General features: G+C 37.1%; 1 protein-coding gene across 4 annotated transcripts in view; it reads left to right on the top strand.

Moving 5' to 3' along the window:
• The window catches only part of pde1a (phosphodiesterase 1A, calmodulin-dependent), an 83,079-nt gene that overhangs the window by 13,040 nt on the left and 46,778 nt on the right, over positions 1-23,261 (top strand). The window contains exon 1 of one of the 4 annotated variants that reach the window (XM_084123195.1): positions 11,163-11,555. The exons of the other annotated variants lie outside the window; for them this stretch is intronic. Coding sequence (XP_083979321.1) covers positions 11,503-11,555 — 53 coding nt within the window. The 5' untranslated portion in view covers positions 11,163-11,502. Of the gene's footprint in view, positions 1-11,162; positions 11,556-23,261 lie in introns of those variants that run through there. 4 annotated transcript variants of the gene reach the window in all.

Here is a 23,261-nt window from a genome sequence, read left to right as displayed (position 1 = left end):
CGCCTCTGGCCCGCCTATATCAGAGAACCCGATGTGATTGGTGCAGCTCAGATCGAGGGGCATATTTAATGAGCATCATTACTCGACACCAGAGTAACTCGCTGAGCAAATTCAACTTGTGCTCTCTCGAGAACTCTGGATTACCAGGGTATATTTCTGCTACAAAAAGAAGTGATATCGCCATCTACAGGGGCATTGAAGGAACTATATATTGTATGTTTTGCCCTTACCCACCCAAACTTATCAACTCTACTCGAATGTGAGGTCATTAGCAGGTAGTTGTGAATCGCAGGTGTTTCATATATGATTTGAGGACATGATTGCAGCTGGTGATGAGGCCAAAACCAGCATGTCCAGGGCAAGTAGGCTTTGACTATTTCACTTTATTTAACATTATTTTATTATGGAGACCTTTGCAAAGGACATTGGTTTACTTATGCTCTTTTTGAGCACTTGAGCTTAACTGAGACTTGAGAGTTAGTGATGGGAGAAACAAAGCTTTTTGAAACTTTGAATCAACTGAACCGATTGTTTCACAAAATGTTCTTCTGGTCAGAATGGTGTAAATGCATCAGCCCTTACATGTAGGAAAAACAATTTTACAAACCAATTGCAAATGTTTTATTGAAAATGTAATCTTTTAAATGCAATTAACAAATAATATGTGTCGTTATAATGTTTTTTATTATTAATTATTATTTTTTTATTGTCGTTATTAAATTGTTCTTGTTTTTTTTATTTTTTATGGAGAGCTTGGTTAACCAGGCCAATGAGAGACTATTCATTTCAATTCTTCTTTTTTTATTATACTAATGTCTCAACAAAAAATGTCTACAAATGGATAAAATCGATTAGAGATCAGGTAAAAACGATGTTATGTGACATTTTGACATCACAAAGCCTCATTTACTGAAATCGCGTGACTGGCAGTTTGACACGCACTCCGAATCACTGGTACGAAGCAGAAGATTCACACAGTGTTTCATGCAGTGTTTCATAAGCACCCCCTCTGTTTGTAGACATTTAAGAGGCTGTTGTGTCAACCTTGATTAATTGAAAAGTTCAGTTTTAGTTTGATTTTAGAAGATAAACATGCGTTTCCTCTCCTAACAAATCAACTGTTTCTTGTTTTTCACTGGCATGTTTCTTAGGTGTTCTTAGGACTACTGCATCTTTGAGCCTACATTCAGTACGAGTAAAATACTTAAAGGAATAGTTCACTTTAAAATGAAAATTCTGTCATCATTTACTCACCCTCATGTTGTTTCAAACCTGTATGAATTTCTTTCTTCTGCTGAACAGAAAGGAAGATATTTAGAAGAATGTCAGTAACCAGGCAGTTTCTGGGTCCCATTGACTTCCATAGTAGGAAAAAAAATATACTATGGAAGTCAATGGGACCCAGAAACTGTCTGGTTACTGACATTCTTCTAAATATCTTCCTTTGTGTTCAGCAGAAGAAAGAGATTCATACAGGTTTGAAACAACATGAGGGTGAGTAAATGATGACATAATTTTCATTTTAAAGTGAACTATTCCTTTAAGTAGCCTACTGTTAAAATCAGATATTTCATGACTTTTACTCAAGTCGTATTGGAATTGGTGACTTGTGTCTTTTAATGTAGTCATTTTCTCTATAAGGTATCTGTACTTTTACTCAAGTATGGTTTTCAAACTATGCTCAGATTTGCAAAGATGCTTTGCATAATCAAACGTCAGAGATCTCAATTAAACTAAAGCATTTTTCATATTTTTTTTAAACCTAATCATCGGAGATATACCATAGGCCTACATATTAATTTTCTATTTTCAAAATGTGCTCAGATTTGTAAAGCTGCAGTGATCTCAATAAGAACATTTTTACCAAATATTGTAGATGTAAAGTATAAACCTTATAGGGGTAAATAAGATACAAAGATGTCCTTTAAGGGTTATGCCCCAGTGTTGTACCCATAAAGGTAATTTCTTTGTGTGAAATAAGTGTAAGAAATGTTAGGAGAAAAAGAGTTAACAACACGTCAGTGCAAAACTGAGACCTCTCGTACTACGTCTGTCTCTGAAAGTGAGATTATTGACACCTATTTAAGATGCAGCAGCAACATATTCAATAAAAAGTGCATTTGTATTGTGGAACAAATGTTGTTAATCATGAGGTGATGGAGGCACTTCAGGACTGGAATGTGGAGAAAGCAGCAGCAGTTTGTTGCCATAGAGACCAAAAGCGCAACTTGTGGTGCAATGCATTTGTTGAGCGTTCTACCTGGAGTTAATCTAGATACAAAGGGTTGAAAGCATTCTCCAAGACTTACAAGACATAAACAACACCTTACACGACAGAAATATAAATTTGAAGACTTAAAGGGATGTAGGTTTCCTTCTATGATGTGGAGTTATACTGAATAGTAAACATAAAATACGGAAATAAATGAATATTAAATTAATAATTAAATCAACACTAAGGCTGTGTTCGAAATGGCCCCCTATACCCTCATTCACTATTCCCTACATTTCTCCACTTATATAGTCCACTTGATGGAGTGAATGAAAATGAATGAGTAAATTCAGACACTGAGGAGGAAGGGTTGCCACTTTTGCATAGTTTTTACTTGCTGTATAATAATAATTTGAAACATAGCAAACTGGCAGCTCCATTAGCAATGAAAATATTAATCTTGGACTCTGCCATGGAAACTAGCATGTATAAACCTTAATTAAACAATTTAATAATCAATTAAAAATTAATTTATACCTGTATGATATTATGCTGTAGCCACAATGGACCAGCGGTTTGGGAATTCTGGTCAGACATAATTAAAAGGAATTCATTCGACTCTCACAGTGCATTATGGGTGTTCTCTACCCATTGAGTGTACATTGGTTGTACCCTCGTTATTGCGGTGCATTGTGGGATTGAATGAGTGCACTCGATAACGTCCACTATATTTTCGGACACCACTACAAATGGCTGTCCCCTTAAATAGTGTCTTATTTAAGGGTATAGGGGACGATTTCAGGCACAGCCTAAGGCCTTGTGTCCACCAAAGCGTTTTTTCCCGAGGCTAGCGTATTTGTTTGTGCGTATTTGAAATTGTTTTCAATGGGAGTGTGATGAGGTGCTGAGTGTTAAAGGGCCCGTTCACCCAGAACGTGTTTTTTCATTCCAGTGCGCTAGTTTTCCATTGTTTTTCTATGTAAACGCGCTAGATGGTCGTGTATGACCGTTGCGCTCATGTCTCGTGTCTTTTGCTGTGTTTTGCACATGAGAGACGTGTTTTTAAGATGCTGTGTCAAGTTAAAATAATTTCAACTTTTACACGCAGCATCGCTCATCAATGTCAGTACCAAAACAGCGGACCAATCAGAAGACCCTGGAGGCGGGGCAAGCATTGCCAGCTTCTGTTTACAGTAGCAAGTTGTCATGGCAACTGTTTTATTTGAAAGCAACAAGAGCGGTTGTAAAACATTCAACAGTATTTCAACGGCTCTGACGCAACTAGCTTTAGCTCTTGAACAAGCCGATGGTATTCCCCATATTTATGTCCGCGACGGAGGATGGAGTGAACCCAAACAGATCTCTGTCCTGTCGTTCTCTGAGCAGCGACACAGTTTTTATCTCTGTCTTGATAAAAATATGTGTCTTGATACTCCAGATAATACCTGATGATGTTAAGGGTGGAGTCATTTTGAAGAGAAAGGTTGAGGTTCTGTCGGTCACACGACTTGGTGAGGTTGAGCAGAGCCTCAGGAGTGAGCTGGACACCCTCCTCAATGAAACGCTCCAGCAGCAGCCACTCTAGTGTTTCACAGACGGTCTTGAGGCAGGAGAGGGCCTTGGAGCACAATCTTCAGGCAGCCACTTGTGACCAGCTGAGCCTCAAGAACGATCTCAACATAGCCTGAACCATGGCACTTATGGTTATTGATCATGCTAAGGTAGTTCATGGCAGTATGGAACTGCCCTGGGAGGACTAGGTGGTGCTCGTACTTCTCCCAGAACTTCAAGACAAGTGGCAGAGCCTTCATGCAGACGACCAGATCGAAGGTGTTGATGCTGTATTTCTGACCGACCTCAGCTGTAGCCTCCTCAGACTGTCCTAATGTCCTGTAGTCCTCAAAAGTCCTGTTTGCTAAAATTTGTCAAAGGAGCCAAACACCATGTCTCTACGATGTTCTGATGCAGAGATATAGGTCTTGCTAAACAGTTGCTAGGGTACTGTTTGGTTACTAGGGACTGACTTGATAGCTGCCAATGATGATACTCCACAGGCTGCTTGTCAGTATGAATGATATAAACCAACTGCATTCCCTCTGACATTTGATTTTGAAGATATCCCTGTTTGGGTTACTAGGATGCTCGACAATGGTTACTAGGGCATGGCTAGGAAGTGTTGAAGGGAATTCGTGATTGGCTGTTTACTTCCCCGAGTCAAATGAGCCCACCCACATGTTTCTATGAGACTTCTATCCAAAGATATCCCTTTGACCTCTTTCAGTGGAAGTCAATGGAACTTGTTGCTAGGGTGCTTTACAGTGGTTGCTAGGGCGTGGCTTGATAGCTTCATGGTGATCCTGAGAGACCACCCCCTGTCTCTATGACACTGTGATCCAGAGTTACAGTATGTTCAATACAAAATTCTGGATCACAGTGTCATAGAGACAGGGGGTGGTCTCTCAGGATCACCTGTTCATGTTATTACAGAGCCTGCCCGTCTGTTCAAATGTGGTAACCCATATGTTTCTACAAAATCCTCTCTCAGAGCTATGACTCACCAAAATCCGTTGCAATGTTAAGTCTATGGGAACATTGTATGCCCGATTGCTTATAAAGTATATATCATACCTCATAATTTGCACGATTTGGCGCCTCATTCATGGGTCTATGACAAACAGGACTAATGCAGGAAACTGTTGCAAAAACAAAATAGCAAAAGTTACATAATTTTAAGCCTAAAATGTGTTAGTTAACTGTTCTTCACCAGTAAAGAGTGGTTGTACCATGTCAATGACCTTTCCATTTGATTCCTGGTGTCAGAATTATATGAAAAAGTGGGTTCATTTGTCATTGTATGTTGTGTGGTTCAGGAGATCTGCATTTTTTGCCCCTAGCGCTGACATGGCATCACTTCAAGATGGCCGCCAAACGAACCCCATGGGACATTAGTTGACCTCGGCAACATCAAAAATTCTTAACTAGACACCATTACATTTACATTTACATTTAGTCATTTAGCAGACGCTTTTATCCAAAGCGACTTACAAATTAGGACTAAACTAAGCGAGTCATCATGAGGAGGCAAAAACAACGCAAGAAGTGCTCAAAATACAAAGTTCAGGCATTCAGAGTAGCATAAGCCCGATAAGTGAGGTTTTAAAGGAAAAGTTTTTTTTAATTTTTTTTATGAGGTTTAGTGCTTATGGAAGAGATGGGTTTTCAGTTGTCTTTTGAATGTTGTCAGGGATTCTGCATTCCAGATGAGGGTGGGGAGCGCATTCCACCAGCATGGAACTGTGAATGAGAATGTTCTGGAAAGTGATTTTGTGTCTCTCTGTGATGGAACCACGAGACGTCGCTTTTTGACCGATCGTAGGCTTCTGGTAGGGATGTAGACTCGTAGGAGTGAGTGAAAGTAGGAGGGAGCTGAGCCTGTGATAGATCTGTAAGCAAGCGTCAATGCCTTGAACTTGATGCGAGCAGCGAGAGGTAGCCAGTGCAGAGAGATGAACAGAGGAGTGACGTGGGCCCTCTTGGGCTCGTTGAAGACAAGACGAGCTGCAGCGTTCTGGATCATTTGCAGAGGTTTAGTTGCAGATGATGGAAGTCCAGCCAGAAGAGCATTGCAGTAATCAAGCCTAGAAATGACCAGGGCCTGGACGAGAAGTTGTGTTGCATGCTCAGTTAGGAAAGGCCTGATCTTCCTGATGTTGTGCAGTGCAAACCTACATGATCGAGCTGTCTTTGAAATGTGATCTGTGAAGGTCAGCTGGTCATCAAACGTTACTCCAAGATTTCTGACCGACCTTGATGGGGTGATTGATGATGAATCTAGCTGGATAGTGAAGTCCTGTTGTAGAGATGGATTGGCAGGGAGGACGAGAAGCTCAGTCTTTGCCAGGTTGAGCTGCAGGTGATGTTCCTTCATCCATGTCGAGATGTCCGCCAGACAGCTTGAGATCCGTGTAGCTGCTGTGGGATCATCTGGTTGAAATGAGAGGAAGAGCTGTGTGTCATCAGCATAGCAGTGGTAGGAGAAGCCATGTGCCTGTATGATGTGTCCCAGTGATGTGGTGTAGATGGAGAAGAGCAAGGGTCTAATAACTGAACCCTGGGGAACCCCTGTGGTCAGTTGATGTGCTCTGGATACCTCACCTCTCCATGCGACCCTGAAGGACCTACCTGTGAGATAGGACTCGAACCAGTGGAGAGGAGTACCTGTGATGCCCAGTGATGAGAGGCTGGACATAAGGATCTGATGATTCACAGTGTCAAAGGCAGCAGGGTCCCATTAGGGTCATTAGGGACCATTAGGGTCCCAAAAAACCAGGTTACAAAAAAATGCCAAACGGGTACATGGGAACCTATTTCTCCTGCTAGACTAAACACTGCCTAAGACATCATGATGTGTTTTAATTAATTGACTTTAAGTGAATTTGGTCTTAAAACAAGTGAAAAACTCCATGTGACACTAGATTTATTATGGCACTCTCAAGTCTATGATGCAGTAAGGTGGTGACTTTTGACCTTTGTGTCAGCTCAATATTAGGGTCATGTGCCTTCTTTGGGGTGGTAACCAAGGAGAACAGACACAGCAATCTGTCCATTTGTGCTTTTACCATCGCCTCTAAGGAAGTCCAATGATAATCCTCTAAGTCTGTATTGTCCTTTTGAATTTCTGCTGTATCCTGGATTGTGAAGTCTGTTGCTATAGATACTATGGCTGGAGGCCTTTATTGGGTGTTAGACTTATCCTCCATCTTTGATCCCTTCAGTAGCTACTTTCTGCTGTATTATACCATATGGATATGTTCAGTCATGTCTGTATGATATTTTATATTTGGCTGAAGTAGTGTTTTCCACATTGTGGTGATTCCATCTGCACGTTTCCATTTTGGCTTAAAAAAACATCAAGGATTGTGGGATAGGATAAGGCTTCTATACCGCAATCTCAAATGTTTTTGGCTGCATATGGTGTCCTGTACTGTTTCAAAAACTAGCAATGCAGTAAGTATACAAGACTTGGTTGAAGGAAGAAGGAAGCAGTGTTTTCATAAGCTATTTTCAAATTAACTATAAACTACAGCAGATGCTTCTTAAAGATTTTGCTTTTTGTCCATTAAAAGTTGAAAAAAATAAAGTATTACTATGTTGGGAGCATTGAGAGCATTCCCATTCATCTCAATTTCCAATCGCTTCACTGTCGAACTTCACTCAAATGACAACGTTTGTTGATTGGCTGATTGTAGTTACAGTGTCTACCAGCAGAGGCTACTAAGGTAAAAGCAACATGCAAGGAAGCCATTTTGTTGTTAAATGACAAGAAAACCAGGTAATGATATCACACTTTGGCAAGGTCAGTCATTTTTTTGGGATATTTTGATCTATTTATAACACTGCAATGTTAGTTTAGGTTCTCATATGTGACCCTGGACCACAAAACCAGTCTTATGGGTAATTTTTTTTTAAATTGAGATTTATACAGCATCTGAAAGCTGAATAAATAATCTTTCCATTGATGTATGGTTTGTTAGGATATGACAATATTTGGCCGAGATACAACTATTTGAAAATCTGGAATCTGAGGGTACAGAAAAATTGAAATATTGAGAAAATCGCCTTTAAAGTTGTCCATTTCTATTGGCGATAGTGCTGCATCCATTCACAAAAATAATTTTTTTATATATTTAAGGTGGGAAATTTACAAAATATCTTCATGGAACATGATCTTTACTTAATATCCTAATGATTTTTGGCGTAAAAGAAAAATCTATAATTTTGACCCATACAATGTTTTGTTGGCTATTGCCATAAATATACCCGTGCGACTTATGACTGGTTTTGTGATCCAGGGTCACATATGTCAAATGACTTCAAGAAAACTTCATAATATTTGTAAAAAAAATATTGATTGTACCTTGAAAAATATGACACTTTTTTTTGTAGAAAACGATATAAATGCGTGAGGCCATTACAAATACAAAAAGTGCATTTCTAAAAACTTGGCGCATACATTTAAAAGTAGCCTGAGATGCCTGAGCCGTCTGCTGTATTCTGTCTTTCTGAGCCTCATGATAGATGAGTAAACAGTTTGGGTTGTTTGTATTTTATTTGATGGGCCATTTAGGAGAAATTTAAACATTACTCAGGCTCTGATGTCAGTTTTATTCCCATATTACTGTTTCTTTGAAAATTGTACACATGGTATATGCTCCATCTGTATCCGATAAAAGAGCCTGGATGATTTCTGGATTACCTGAAAGAACTGGGATCTGTTTATGTGTGAGTAATGCTGACTTTCTGTGGAATTTCTTACATTAAAGTGCACATTTACATGAATCTATATGACGTTTTACCACTTTTAGCCCAGTGCTACATATTTTTATTAGTGTAGGCTGACAATATATTTTTATTTATTTATTTAATTTTAATTATGATAAATTTACAAGATATACAGTAATTGTATTTGGACTAGTATTTCACCTTGTCCTAGTCTTCATATGTTTGCCTTCATTGTGCCCATTTTCTTATTAGGACGCTTCAGTCTTTCTCTCCACTGCAACATTTTTATGTGACATGTCTGGATTTTACAGGCCGTTTTATTTTATTTTTTGGTTGATTGAGTTTGTCGTTGAATTTGTCATGTATTAACGATGCATGTTATGTCTGAATATTTAAAATCTTAATGATCAGTTTTCCAAAATTAAAAGTCTGCAGTGACACCCGATGCACTCTGGGTTTGCAGTGTTGTACTTTCTTTCCATAGGGATTTTTTGGTTTATGTAGTAAACTTTTTTATTTTATTTTTATTTTTTTAGAGCTGCACATGGGATCTACCTTTCTGACCAAAAGAGGAAATATGCTGTTTTACTCAAACCTTTCAAGACCCTACAAAATCAAAACTTGAGTTTGTGGCTTTTAGTCCATGTGTTTTTGCTTTGAGAACTTTTTTTTTAGATGTAACATGATGAAACTAAAGCTCATTGGCTGTTTAAAAATAAGACACAAGCCCTTTCAAATGTCCTATCTTGTATATCCTGTGTTAATAGGACAATCAGAAAACTGAATTTCATGGGGTCTTAAAGCAGGTTTATTTTTAATGTAGTCTCCAGACCTACACTCTTAAAAATAAAGGTTCAATTTATTATTATTATTATTATTTATGTTTATTTTTTATTATTATTATTTATTTATTTTTTGCAGCAATGCAATGGAAGACCCATTTTGGGCTCCCAAAAAGTTTTCAGTAACACTTTCTATGAAGTCCAAGCTTATAATGAATTATAGCTCCATTTATACTTTTACATTTACATTTATAAAGACTCATTAAGACCTTTACTGCATTATAAGAACAGTTATAGTTACATTTATATTATTTTATAATTACTTATAAGTCATGCATTTCATTCAATGCACATTCTCATAATCCATTATACACTGATTTATAATAAGTATTAATTAGTCAGTCATATGGTTCCATGAATGTATTCATAAAGATGCAACCTGCATTGGTATAATGTAATTATATTATTATTACAATTACTTTTTAGTAATTCAGATTTATTTCTGTAAAATAAGTGAATAGATTGTTATAAATAGCCGTTTTCTTATATATAAATTCTTATTGTGAGTGATAATACAGAAATAATTTATAAAAACACTGGATTTTTTTATGTAGTCTTTTTATGTTGCATACTAGCAAAACACTGCAACAATATTTTTTAAAGTATTATTCCAAACCGCAATAAGCAATACCATGCATATGGCTGAGGAGATATAGATTTTAACAAATCAAAATTACTATCCATGACCTCTAATGGAATCATGAGCCATTAAAGACATAATTGATAACTAATTGGTACAGCAAACAAGTGTCTCTGGATCTATTTTATATTTTGTGTATAATGGATTATGAGCATGCAGCTAAAAAGCAAATGTATGACTTATAAGTAATTTATATAAATATATTTATAGAATAGTAATACTTATAAATAAGTGTAAATGGGGCTATAATTTATTATAAGAATGGTCTTCATAGAAAGTGTTACCTAGTTTTCAAACAACTTTTTATTAGTGTGAAAATAACCTTTTGTGCAATGGATAGATTCTGTGAATGTTGAAGGTTCTTCACGGAACGCAATGCCAATAAAGAACCTTTATTGTTAAGGGTGTAATAAGCACTGCTGTAGTTTTCATAAAGTTGCATTTTCAAGTAACCTTTATCTAATACTACATATTTTGAACATTTCACAGAGAACGCACTAATATAATTTTTTTTCTCTTTTTGATGCGTCTCCATCTGTGTCCATGCCGTTAGTCTCTGAGATTGACATCCTCTTTCTTGAATATCATGATGGTCAAGGCATCGTTTCTCCGCCCCGCTCCAGTTCCTTTCGATTAAAGCACGAGAGCCTCCCCTGAAGAGGTCATATCTTTCTTCTCTTCTTATCATTTTATGTTCTCCCTGAGGTCCACTTATAATGTTAGCAAAGTTTTCACAGTGCCAAAAACAGTCAGTATTTAGTTTTCCATGACAATTTTCCACTCTCTCCCTGACCCTGACTGTGTCCTAACCAGTCCGTGATGCAACAAGCTTCAAATCAGTTTGTCTTTCCACATGAAGATAACATTTCCCAATACAAATCACGGTTGCTGAGATGTAAATGTGTAGGTTTTATGTGTTCAGAATGTATTCATCTGACACCAGAAAGTTGTAGAAGCTCAGAATAAGCCGTTTTGTCATCTTAAGAAGGTGTTTTGAGGTGAAAGTTACAGTGTATTTGCAAAAGATGAAGGAAAGTTGAAGGATTCCGCATTACACGACCGCTTTAAACGCACACCTCGCTCTCAATCGCATAACTTTGTCCACACATCACACTAAACACAAGCCAGATTGTGATATAATTACTGTTTTCTGACATGGGTCCAGCCCCTTTTTTGACCAGACCTTGTCCGCCAATGTTAATTTGCGTGCTCGACAGCTTTTCTGGAAGGGAGAGTGGCTGTAAAAGGGAGAGGAGGCAGGCATTGAGGAAGCGTTTTCACATGAGGGACAGAGAGATAAAAGCCACCGTGAAGAGTTCAACTCTGGTGCAGGGTGCCTGGCTCTCTCCAAGTTTACCGTTTGGTGTTTTCTGTGATGTGGCCTCCATGGCCTTTTGCACTGGGCCGTCAGTGAGAAAGAAAGAAGAGAGGGAGGCTGGATCGGGCAGAGTGCATACAGCGATGTGAGGAGCAGCTGGGGACAGTCTGACTGAAGCCTCACACACTCCCTTGACTCGTGCTCTTAAATGGATGAGTATGTGACCATCAAAAGAAAGCTTCTCCATAGACCCATCTTCAGGTAAGGGATTCAGCTGTGGCTTCCAGTTACATTTTTATCTTTTGCGATCGAGTTTGTCTGGAAACTCGTTTGTCTGTTTATACTTGTAACTTTGAAGAAAGTTGGCATCTGTGGTGCTTTAGCATATCTAGCTGTTTCTAAAGAGCGATGAGATCAAATGGAGAACAAATTGAGAATCTTTTTAGATGTTTCATCTGAGAAATGTCTCTTCTTTTTAGTTTTAAACGAGATCTTGTCAACATACCAATCAAAAATAAGATATCTCAGTATGGACCATACAGGTCTAATTTATTTGAGCTATCCATGTGAATTTTATAGCATTATACTCTTGCTGTACAACAACAATTTTCCCATTTAGCTTCATTTCTCTTAAGGAAGTGCAGGAGAAACATCTGAGACTAAGGCGAAACATAAACAAAGTGCTTATGAGCAAACCGGTGAGCAAATAGTGCATCTAAAGTGTGACTTTGATTCTCAGGGGCACTTTCAACCTTATCTGCTTTTGCTCTGTAATCAGCCACAGTGTGTTTCAAAGGAATGGAAGCAAAATACCCTTCACTAAATGCCCCCGTCTAATGTGGTTACACAGTCATTAGAGGCAGAACATTAAGCTGTGGTTCATTGCATTGCTCCGTTATTTCAAGCAGGTTGCTAAACGTTTTTTTTTGCATGTAAAATGGAAGCAGATGTGCAACAGGTTCTTTTGCATACTTTTGTCAGGCACATCAGTTTAGCGGTCTCAAAGCGGGTTTAAATGAGGATTAGGAGATACTGGCTTTGTTCCAAACCTGGCAAGCTACCTGTGTACATAGTACTCGGTACTGAGTGATATGCAACCTTATAAGTGAATGATTTGGAACTCTCGACATAGACAGACAATAGTCATTCAAATAGCAGTTCTCACATGAATCTCAGTTGATTTCAGCAGTGGTGGACAGTAACATATAGTATTTTTAATTTGGGAAACTTTTACTTTAAATATATTTCAAATGCAATAAAGTATATTTTTTTTTCACTAGGGATTGTTTATTTTTAGAGGCCATGTTGCAGGTTTTTTTTTATTTTATTTTTTTTATATAACCTTGTATGAAAATACCATATGAAAAGTAAATGCAGGATTAAAAATTGTTTTGCAAGACATAAGGGCACAAATTTAATAGAAAACGTGACCGTTTCCTTGACCGTGTTGAAAAAACGCTTTTTTTCCACCAACGCGTCATTTGACGTCACATGAGGTAGTCGTTTGGCTCTGCGTTCGCGCTCAGTGCAGAGATAGGTTGGTATTCAGTTGGAGCGCAGGAGCGGTCATGATTCAGTGTGTTTTCTGTGCTTATTGTATTTCAATAAATCATCGTCGTGGTAAATGATTGTGAATTATGGCCTGTCAGGACATCGAGTCCACAGGTTTTCGAATAAGAAAAAGGACGGTGCGATCTTCCGTGCCAGTGTGCGTTTTGTGCCGGGTAAGAGACGGGACTTCACTTCTGCTTCTGCTTTGGAAAACGCGGTAGTGTGTAGCGTTCACTATAGATCGAATGATTATAATCCCGGCGATATGTGCACACTGTCCCGGCTCCTTCATCGGGTCGCCCGGTCCGCCATCAGCATGTGGTTCGGCCGCCAGCGGGAAACATGACGCTCACGGATCCGTCAGAGATCACTTATTGTACATATTTTTTACAAAATGTGCCATGTCTTAATTTAATTCATTAACATATCCTACATAAACTTGTAATGTAATGCATTTATGTGTTTGTTATTAGTCTGCAGCCGACACTATTATTATTATTATTATTATAAATATAATATATTATGTTCTATAATTCATTTTCAATCTGTACAAACCGACTTTAATGTTTGTGTTGGCTGTTTCTACATATAAAGTTTTTGTACAGTAAGACAGTTGTGATTGTGATCTTTTTTTTTTATTTATCGTCACCAAATGGGTCAATTCAAAGCCTTTATAAAGTCCCTCTTCCTCTGGAAACTGTCTTCTAATGGCTGACACACACAACACATGCAGGTATGGGTCTAAGTACTAGCTTTGCTATTGCCTGATACATGATGATAATAATCTGTACAGTACTGTGATCTGAGCATAGTGTTGTACATATCGTCGGCTAACGTGAATACATCTATAAGCTAACACTGTTCTCTCGCCCTGTTCTCCTCACACCACAACTCACTGTTGTTCTGTCTAACCCTGGCCTGTCCTGCTCACTTGGCTTCATATCAGGCTCATAATTATATGATATCATCATATATCAATTATATATGAATTATATATATATCATACGAGTAAACATTTAGGCTACAATTCCCCCAGCTTTCCGATCTGTCATTGCGATCCATTGCTTTCCTATTGTTTACTTTGACCGCTCTACCTCATGTTACGTCACTTCAGGTTCGGCGGTTTAAGCGATTTTCAAATGCGGAAGTAAAAATTTCTCACAAAAACGACTCCAGAAGCCTAATTAGCGTTTTATAAGTATATGTTTATATTTAAATCTAGTTCCTACATTATTTTTCTATACATTGGCTTACTGTGTACTCTAACCTGCAACATGGGCTTTAAGCTTTTTACTCCACTACATGCTGCTGCTCGTTATTTTGAACTGAAGAAATCATCACGTGATAGCAGTGTCTGATTCGTGAACAAGCTGTATCTTTTCAGTTAACCTGTTAAATTGGTTTGCAAAACACACTGAATAATTCATTTGTGAACTGGATTGCATTTGATTGTATCTGTTCTCGAGTCAACAACTCACTGATTCAAATGATCTGGTCATAGCGAGTCTTCGGTTACTCAAAATGTGCCAAGATTGGTAGATCCTCGGAGCTTGAGTGTGTAAGTTACTAATGCCGAATTTAAGGATTTATTCTTGTAAATGAAAATCATATTTAGGCTAGTTCTGGCTACTTGACGATTCATAGGAATTCATAATGATGTTGTCACCCCCCCCCCCCCCCCCCCATCCTAGTTTAAGCAGGATACATTCATCAATCAGTACTTTTTACTTTTAATACTTAAGTACATTAAAAATCAAGTACTTTTGTACAAATTAAAAAGGAGTATTTCAAACTTTTATTTTTAAAATATTTTATTTGGGTAACTTTTTGTACATTTATTTAAGTACTTGATTTGTGTACTTCGTCCACCACTGGATTTTAGTACAGTTTGGTGCCAGCATGTTGCTAAGCTAATGATTTGGTACTCTAATATGCATAAAAATACAGTTTTGTGCAATACTTTGAAATATTATTTATAGATCATTTTTGTTATTGAATGAATTACAAATATGTTTATATTTAACATAACTTATCAAATTGATAAGTTTAATTATATCAAGTGCTGTGAGAAAAGGCTATAAATCTCCACCTCCAACATCCTCACACACAATATAGCTTACTAGCCGAGACACCTTCTTTATGTGTACAGATGTGATGTAATGATGCAAAGAAATGCTCTAATTTCCCACGGAAATCCACCAGTACCACTGGAATTAATTACAAGTTTACCGTTTTGAATCGAGCTAAGGCAAGCAGATAGTTTTGAACACTGGCTGGTTATGTACTTGCTCAAAATTTTATTTTGGATCATTTTTAACCCCAAAAAAGTTACAGAATGCAGCTTTAATGATAAAAACATATGTATGCTACTACGTAGCACTCAATTGGTTTTGGAACAGATCTGTACTGATTTTGCATGAGGGACTTTCTGAGTTCTTGGCTTTTCAAATATCCTGGGATATGTGTGTGTGTGTGACTCTTGTTATCTCTTAGGGGTTTCATGGTATGTTTTTTACCTCTGATGTTCCCCTTGGGGTTCCTCTCCTTGCTAACTCCAATAACAGCCTGCTGGGAGGCCTGCATGGGAATAGCAGATTTTTGAAACTTGCAGACAAGGCTCTGGAAATGAGTCTTACCCTACCATTTGTTTGCAGTGAGTAACATCCCATTGTGCAATTTTACATGACATCTGCAGTCCATCACATGAACAGCTTTAATGAGCTAACGTTTTACTATCAAATAGACAAAATTAATCAGCGAGATTCAACCAACCGTCATCTCTCTTGTTTCCTTTCTCTGCTGAATTTCCTTATTGGTCCAGACTGGGTGCTGATAACTTGCTTTGAAGATTTTTGGCCTATTTGGTACTTTTGGCGACCACGGAAATCTTGCTGGTTATGCTAGGTTAAAAGACTAGTGCACCAAATGTCACTCTCATGACGTTCTTCTGTGAAACTTTAAAGAAGTATATGTTACTTTTTTCCAATCCAATTTTCCAAATTTTTCCATCTTAAAATATGTCAGTGCCATTGTTTTGTCTCAAGATGTACACCAATAATGTTTTTTCTTAGGCACGTTTATAAAAGCTACTTAAATGCCCTAATTGAACTAAGGCCTAATCCTGGCTTAATCTAAGCCCTGCATGTCTGAAACCAGGCCTACATTACTTATGGTAGCTTTGTATTATAAATAGATAATCAATTGTTGTATCTCCTACATGAGACCCTCATTATCTTTTTATGCCGCTTTTTCAATCTTATCTTTGTGAATAAGCAAGAAGAGGTTTTTTGGGAAGAGTGAAGGGAGCTATCTTAGAGACTGAACACTAAATTAGTAAAGTATGAAACAGAACCTATCAGATTGCATTTTTTGCAGATACTATCATAATATCAAGGGAAAACAATGGAGTATTCACATTTTTCAGAGCTGACATCTTACTCTTGAAAGCTAATAGAAGTTCATAACAAATCAATTGAATTAACTCCTCACATTTGAGATTAGTAGTCACAGTTAGCGAGTGGAAAAATCACCTATAAGAGCAAATACTTTATTCTGTATAGTTGGAATGTAGGACTGTATAGCCTGCATGGTATGGCTTTGAATACTGAAGATCATGCGTGATTTTGGTTATGAAACCTGCATGAAATTTGTTTGTAACACAAAACAGCTGCCCGTCTTCTTGAAAGGGGGCACACACAATATATAACCTTAGTATAAAAATATGCTGTTTTTTTTTTATTTTTTTTTATGAAATGTATTACAGGTAAAGAATAACATATGCAAAATACACATTTTGGTTTCAGTAAGATTTAGGTTTTTGAAAGAAATTAATGCTTTTTTTCAGAGAGGATGTGTTAAACTATATATAGTCAAAACTAACAGTAAAGACATTTATAATGTTAAAAAAAGATTTTTATCTCAAATAAATGATGTTCTTTTGAACTTTATATTCATCAAATAATCAGAAAAAATCTATCATGGTGATTATTGCTAATAATAATAAGAAATGTTTCTTGAGCAGCAAATCAGCATATTAGAATGATTTTTTAAAGGATCACGTGACACTGAAGACTGGAGTTATGATGCTGCATTCCAAAATAATAATATTTCACAATATTACTGTATTTCTGATCAAATAAATGCTTCCTTGGTGAGCAGAAATGATATCTTTCAAAAGCATAAAAAATCTTACAGACCCCAAGCTTTTGAACGTTAGTGTATTAATATAAATATTAAAAATAGCAACTGTGGAATGCAGTTTATGAATACAAACATTCAGTTTACCTTGAAGCCAAACCGTGCAGAATGTATGAGCTGAAGAGTAGTTTTACTCTCATAAATTATGCACACTTGTGAATCCAGCCTATAGGCCTCTGTATCTTTTACTTTTTAAATCAACACGGTCTTTGCCAGAAGTGATTATATGTTGAGGTCCTTTGAGCTTTTTATACGTATAAGAATCTAGATTGTGCTAATTTGTCCTATGAGACTTGGATGCAATCTGTATCACATGACTCGTCACTAATAAGGTTGGCATACCAGAATCAGTCCTCTATAATCTGTGTTTTGAGAACAAACAGTATGGTATCTGGTGTCTGTCACTATGGAATAAGTCAGCACAGATTTCAGAGGAAATCTTGGCCCATGTTCGTCATCATAGCCAGCAACATTTAGGAAGTTAATGAAAAATATGTCAGTCATAGCCTTGCCTTATTTACCCATAGGCTCATATTATGTATCCCTCTTCCGGGACATTCAGCTTTCAAACCATTGACCTCACAAACACGTCCCCTGACATCTCTCTCTTGTTTCTAAAAGATAATTAGGCAAGGGTATTTTTTTAAGCATAATGTCCCTGAAAATACAGACTGCAAACAACATTTCGGGATAAAATGTTAAAAAACAGAGGCTTATTTCCATTGATTTACTCTTAGAAAAATATCTTGTCATCAAATTATAAACTGATGGATTAATCTGGTAAATGAATGAGACAGAGTCACCGTGCCTTTGATTTATTTGACCAATTAACTCCTGACTAGATACACATGAAAGGTAAACTAATCAGACAGCGTATTAATATGATGAGCAGGGTGAAATAGCAGTAACACAATAATTGCCATTTAGCAAATTGCTTTAGTATGCATTGTTCTCTATTCTGAGTAGGATGAGAGGGACACTTGTAGAGTAATGAATGGAAGAAATAATTTAACACTCTCCAATAACCTATTAGAGCCAATAGAGAAATACAGTTGCAAATGGTGACACCCACATCCTTCTACTCTGAATAGTGACTTGTTTCTGAGGTTTTTCCTTTCTACTGAGATGCCTTCATCTGGTTGGTTTTTGAAAGTGGTATAGATGTGTCCTTCACTGCATATGATATCCCACAATTCTTTGTGTGTGGTTCAGTGGTTGGTTGAAAGTATATAAATGCTTTCAGAAGGAACTGTTGAAAGGAGCAAATACTATATATTTGCTCGGTTATCTCTAAAGCTCACTTGCATTTGTTCTGGATCATTTGAATTGATGTTTTGGTGCCTTTGGAAGCCGATCGGAAGAGCTCTGCTGGTGGCGGATGTAATGAAAGCATGTTTACGCAGTGAAAATGAAACAAGACGGGTGAATTTCCTGAATTTATGTAGTTTAGGTGTTGTTATTGTTCAAGCGACTGTAGCGGTGTCTACCTCCATGACCTTGGACTTGTTCATAAGTTGAATAGGTGAGTGTTAAATTCACTGAACATTGTGAACACAGATGAAAGTATTGATAAACCAGAGATTAGACCAGGCCGATTATTGGACCGATAACCATGCCTGCTTAACCAATTATCAGAAGTCTGTTCCCACTTGTATTAATTCCCAAATCTATCACCATCCTTTTTCTGTTTTCAAATATTTTTGAGTGAATTTTGGGTAAATATTGTATAAAATGATTTGTCCATAAAGTATTTGGACACTTAGCTCTCACTTAAAAATGTCATTGCATTAAATAATAAACATATCTAAATGGCAGCCATTTTTGTGATGACTTTTAACCATTTATTTTTAATCCACTAAAAATATCAAGGCTTATTTCAGTGGGTGTGCTTGTGCTGTTTTCCTTAAAAATGCCACTTGGTTGGATTTTTTTTTTTTTTTATGCAATGCATTTTTATATCTGGCATAAGTGTCCAAATACTATTTGGAGCAACTGTAGATCAGTATTATATCAGATTAAATTGCACCTCAATTGGTACTATTTATTGGATAACGCTGCGTCAGTTGTGATAAGAGTTTCTGTTGTGTTGTTGGAAATCACAGAATAATTAAGATAATTCAAGGAGTATACTATTACATTATTGTGATTTTTTTTTACTTATAAGACGTCTTTGTACCATGAAAACATCCTGCAAGTTTCATAGTTTAAAATGTCCTTATTATAGACAAAGCATTTATTTAATCAAGCTCCAAAAACAGCTCATTTTGATATTGGGTGACCTGTGATGTCACACGGGCAATACATTTGCATATACCTGCCTCCAGAGAAAGACAAGACAACAGCTGACATTTGCTTATATTAGATGTGAGTGTCGTGTCAAATGTAAATAGAACCCATTATAATCAATGATGCTGTCTACACTTGATACTGTATACAGACACATGTTCAGTTTCTAAAATGCTCACACTCACTTGAGTTTGTCAACAGGACAAATTGAAGAGTAAAAAATGTTTGCTTTGACGCATCCAGTTTAAACAGCTCATTAGTCCCTGTACAGACTTCAGAAGGATCCCAACGTTGGAAACATGTTTTTTTTAATGGCGTCCTGCATCACGTCAGAGGATTATATGTTTGTTAGGAGCATTTTGTTTTGTCAGCAAGGCACAGTGTAATGGAGAGTTCACAAAAAAACTTTTGTTGACCGATGAAGTAGCCAACTTTATTGGATCTGACAGCAGCTGCATCACATACCGTAAGTAAATATGATTTCAGTGCTTTGTCTTTAAATGACGGTTTTTATATAAATAATGTTTTCAAAACACTGGGCGTTGATACTGTTTCCTATGTAGTGACGTTAGCCAATCATAACAGTGGCCATTTACTGACAAGCCTTAAAGGAGCCTTAAAGGGTAAGAATGAAAGTTAAAATAATTGTTTTTCCTCATATATATATATATATATATATATATATATATATATATATATATATATATATATATATATATATATATATATATATATATTTACACATATACATATATATATATATATATATACATATACATATATATATACATATATATATATATATATACATATATATAATATACACATATATATATAGTATATAAAGTTTTTTGCAAAAAAAAAAAAAAAAAAAAAAAAATATATATATATATATATATATATATATATATATATATATATATATAATTTTTATTTAATTTTTATTTTTTGCAAAAAACTTTATGAACATTATAAATGAACCTCAAGGGGGAAAATCCATGTCATGACCCCTTTAATGGCACTAAATTAACACGGTTAACTGACAGCCTTGCTTTTTTAGTCCATTTTCTTGAACATCAGGTAAAGTCATCCACATCCCCTAAGGGCTGGGATTTATATCGCTTGTGGAGGGAGATGGGGAGATGTTTAACTGAGATAGTCTTAGCCAGTAAATCAGTGCCCTCCGTGCTGCCAAAACACAACTAGACTGATGTTACTTGCATTTAGAGCTTCAGCTTAACTGCTTCAAATGGGAACCCAAGAGGTTAGTTTACAACCTAGTGTAAACCAACCTGTCCTGCAGGCATTAAGATGTGGCTTTAGTACTTGGAGGACTGGAGAAACTGAAGCTTGTGAAAAATGGGATGTTTGTTTAATCAGAGCTCTGCTTGGCTCTAAAAATTGCTCACCGCAGATCACTCCAGATTGCTTGTGTCAACCTGTGTTTAGCATGTCACCAGAGGGCCTGAAGTCCTCTAGTCAAATCCACGCACGCAAAATCTTGGAGGGAGTGTGGTCCTCTTGTAGCAATTGCAAGATGTATGTGGTTCTCAAACTTTTTTGGTCACGCCCCCCGTTAAACCATTAAAAAATCTGGCACCCCTTCACTACCACCACCTCTGACTACCAAGTAATTTCACTAAAATGTAGTGAATCTTTCCAAAATGGAAAGATTTATAAATTGAAAAACGTGCAATGAAAAACACCTGCAATAGTTTCACTGTGTATTATCACTGAATCATTGAAATGTATATCCGTAAGAGAATATATTTCAGTGGCTGCAGTGAACTCTTTCAACGGCGCTTAACAAGCTCAGCTTTTTGTAGCTTACGTCATCTTACGCTGAAGTCTATGGCAAGCAACTTCTATCTCTGGCTTATTCAGACGATGACAATAAATCAGCGGTCTGAAGAAGAATGATTCAGTGGAATTGGCGTTCAGTGCCGCTTTATAAAGGCAGAGCGCCAACTGCTAGTCACGCACTTGAGCACTGTTGCAATGGCTGTTTTTTTAGTTTTTTCATTTTATTCTGCTGATCTCCTGCGCCCCCCAGCATTACCTGAGCTGCGCCCCACACGATTTATCAAGCAAATTAATTCACAAATAAAGAGCAATAAAAATAAATGTCTAAAAAATTAAAAATAAATGTCTAAAAAAGCGGTAGTTGTAGTAATAGTATATAAAATAATTGATATAATAATAATGTGTTATACAATATAGATATGTGAGCGATGTATGAATGTAATTTTCTTGTAAAGAGAACTTGAGGTTTGGTAAACTAAAAATTAAATAATAAAAATAATAATATATAATAATATAATTATATCATGACTGATGAATGGATGTTGTAATTTTTTTTGTAAATATTGAGTTTTGGTAAACTAAATGTGTAACTAATAATCATTATGATTAGTAGTAGTAGTATTTATATTATTATTATTATTATTTTACAATATAGATATTTTAGTGACTCAGTGATTAAATTTATATTTTGGTGTGGTTGGCTGATTTATGTTCTGTTCATTTACTCAGAAACCTTTTGTTACAAAGCCTTTTTTTATGCTATTAATGAGCGATCATTCAAGTGCATGACTCGGTCAGTATTAAATTGACCAGTACCTCTAGGTTAATTAAAACAAATGGACAGACGCATGATGACAGTTCACCTTTCTCCAAGTCTTGGCCTGTGTTCACAGTCTATTAATACATTTGGTAAGCAGTGTTGGTGTCAAGGGAGGACAATTTGTGACAATATTTTCCCTGTTGCCTAGGGACTTTTTTGGAACCAAAAGTTAGCGGTGGGATATCTGTGAAATCAGAGAACACGTCCATTTATTTGTCAGAATAAATGGGGCGGGAAACTGCTCATGTCCGACGCACATTACACATGCGATTTTTCGTACTTAAAAGGAGCTCATCACACGCTCTTCCCCTCCTCTCTAATTATTCTCAGGTCAGTGAGCGGTCCTATGGGTGCCATCTTTGTGGAGTGAGGAATTTAGAGCTGTCTGAGAGGCTGGTAGCAAGGCTTTCCATCGCGAGCCCTCGCCGGGTCCCTCAAGGGACCGTCAGTGACGGCAGCGGCTCTGAGTTTTGGACGTTTGTATGTAGAATGGCACAGCAAGCTCATGGGAAAATGTTTGAGGCTGACCTTCCTCTTTACTTGTGTGACTGGGGCACGATGGCCTGCTTGCTGCCAGTGCCAGCGTCTCACTGGGCCGCTGTTAGTGATCACGAGAAACATCCCCTTCGCTCTTTCTCCAGGGCATTCTCATGCACCCTTGGAAAACAAACTCTTCTTGAAAAACTCAAAGCAAACTTCCAGGGTTTGTCTTGTTTTGCAATTTCTAATCTGACCTGGGTGGATACACTGTGAGCTATGAAAAGCCTGGATGGTTTTAGATTTGGAAAACAGGGACTCGGAAAAGGGCTGGAGATGGATGCAACGGGTTGACGGAGCAGCACGTTACTCAATGGGAGTCTAAAAAGCACCAACCCAGCTTGCTTTAACGTGTTTTTGCTTCTGGGAGGCCTGCTGTAGAGGTAAAGCGGTATGGGTTTATTTTGTTCATTTCCAGACAGGCTTCTTTTAGATGCTTGTTTTTATTTCCATGCACTCTCAGTGGTCTGAAGACCCTCCCCGATACACTGTGTCAGGGGCCATGGCAAAGTCTCCAAAAATACAGTCAGTCTAAGTGCCTGTGTTCTGTAACCACTCGACAGGATGGTGTCTGCCAACCAGCCATACTTCATCTCGTGTTTTTTCAGCTAAGTTTGCAGTCACACAGCTCTTTGGAATGCTTGATTCTAATTGGTCGATTGCATTGTTCTGTCAGATATTTTCTGTTTAATTATCACTAAACCACTCGTAAGCCACTCGTTAATCACTTTAAGATATTTACAACGGTCAGTATCCGTTTGCTCTAAATTTGA

This window comes from Abramis brama (assembly GCF_963993115.1).
Source record: "Abramis brama genome assembly, chromosome: 8".
Lineage (NCBI taxonomy): Eukaryota > Metazoa > Chordata > Actinopteri > Cypriniformes > Leuciscidae > Abramis > Abramis brama.
This window is presented reverse-complemented; position numbering and strand designations above follow the sequence as displayed.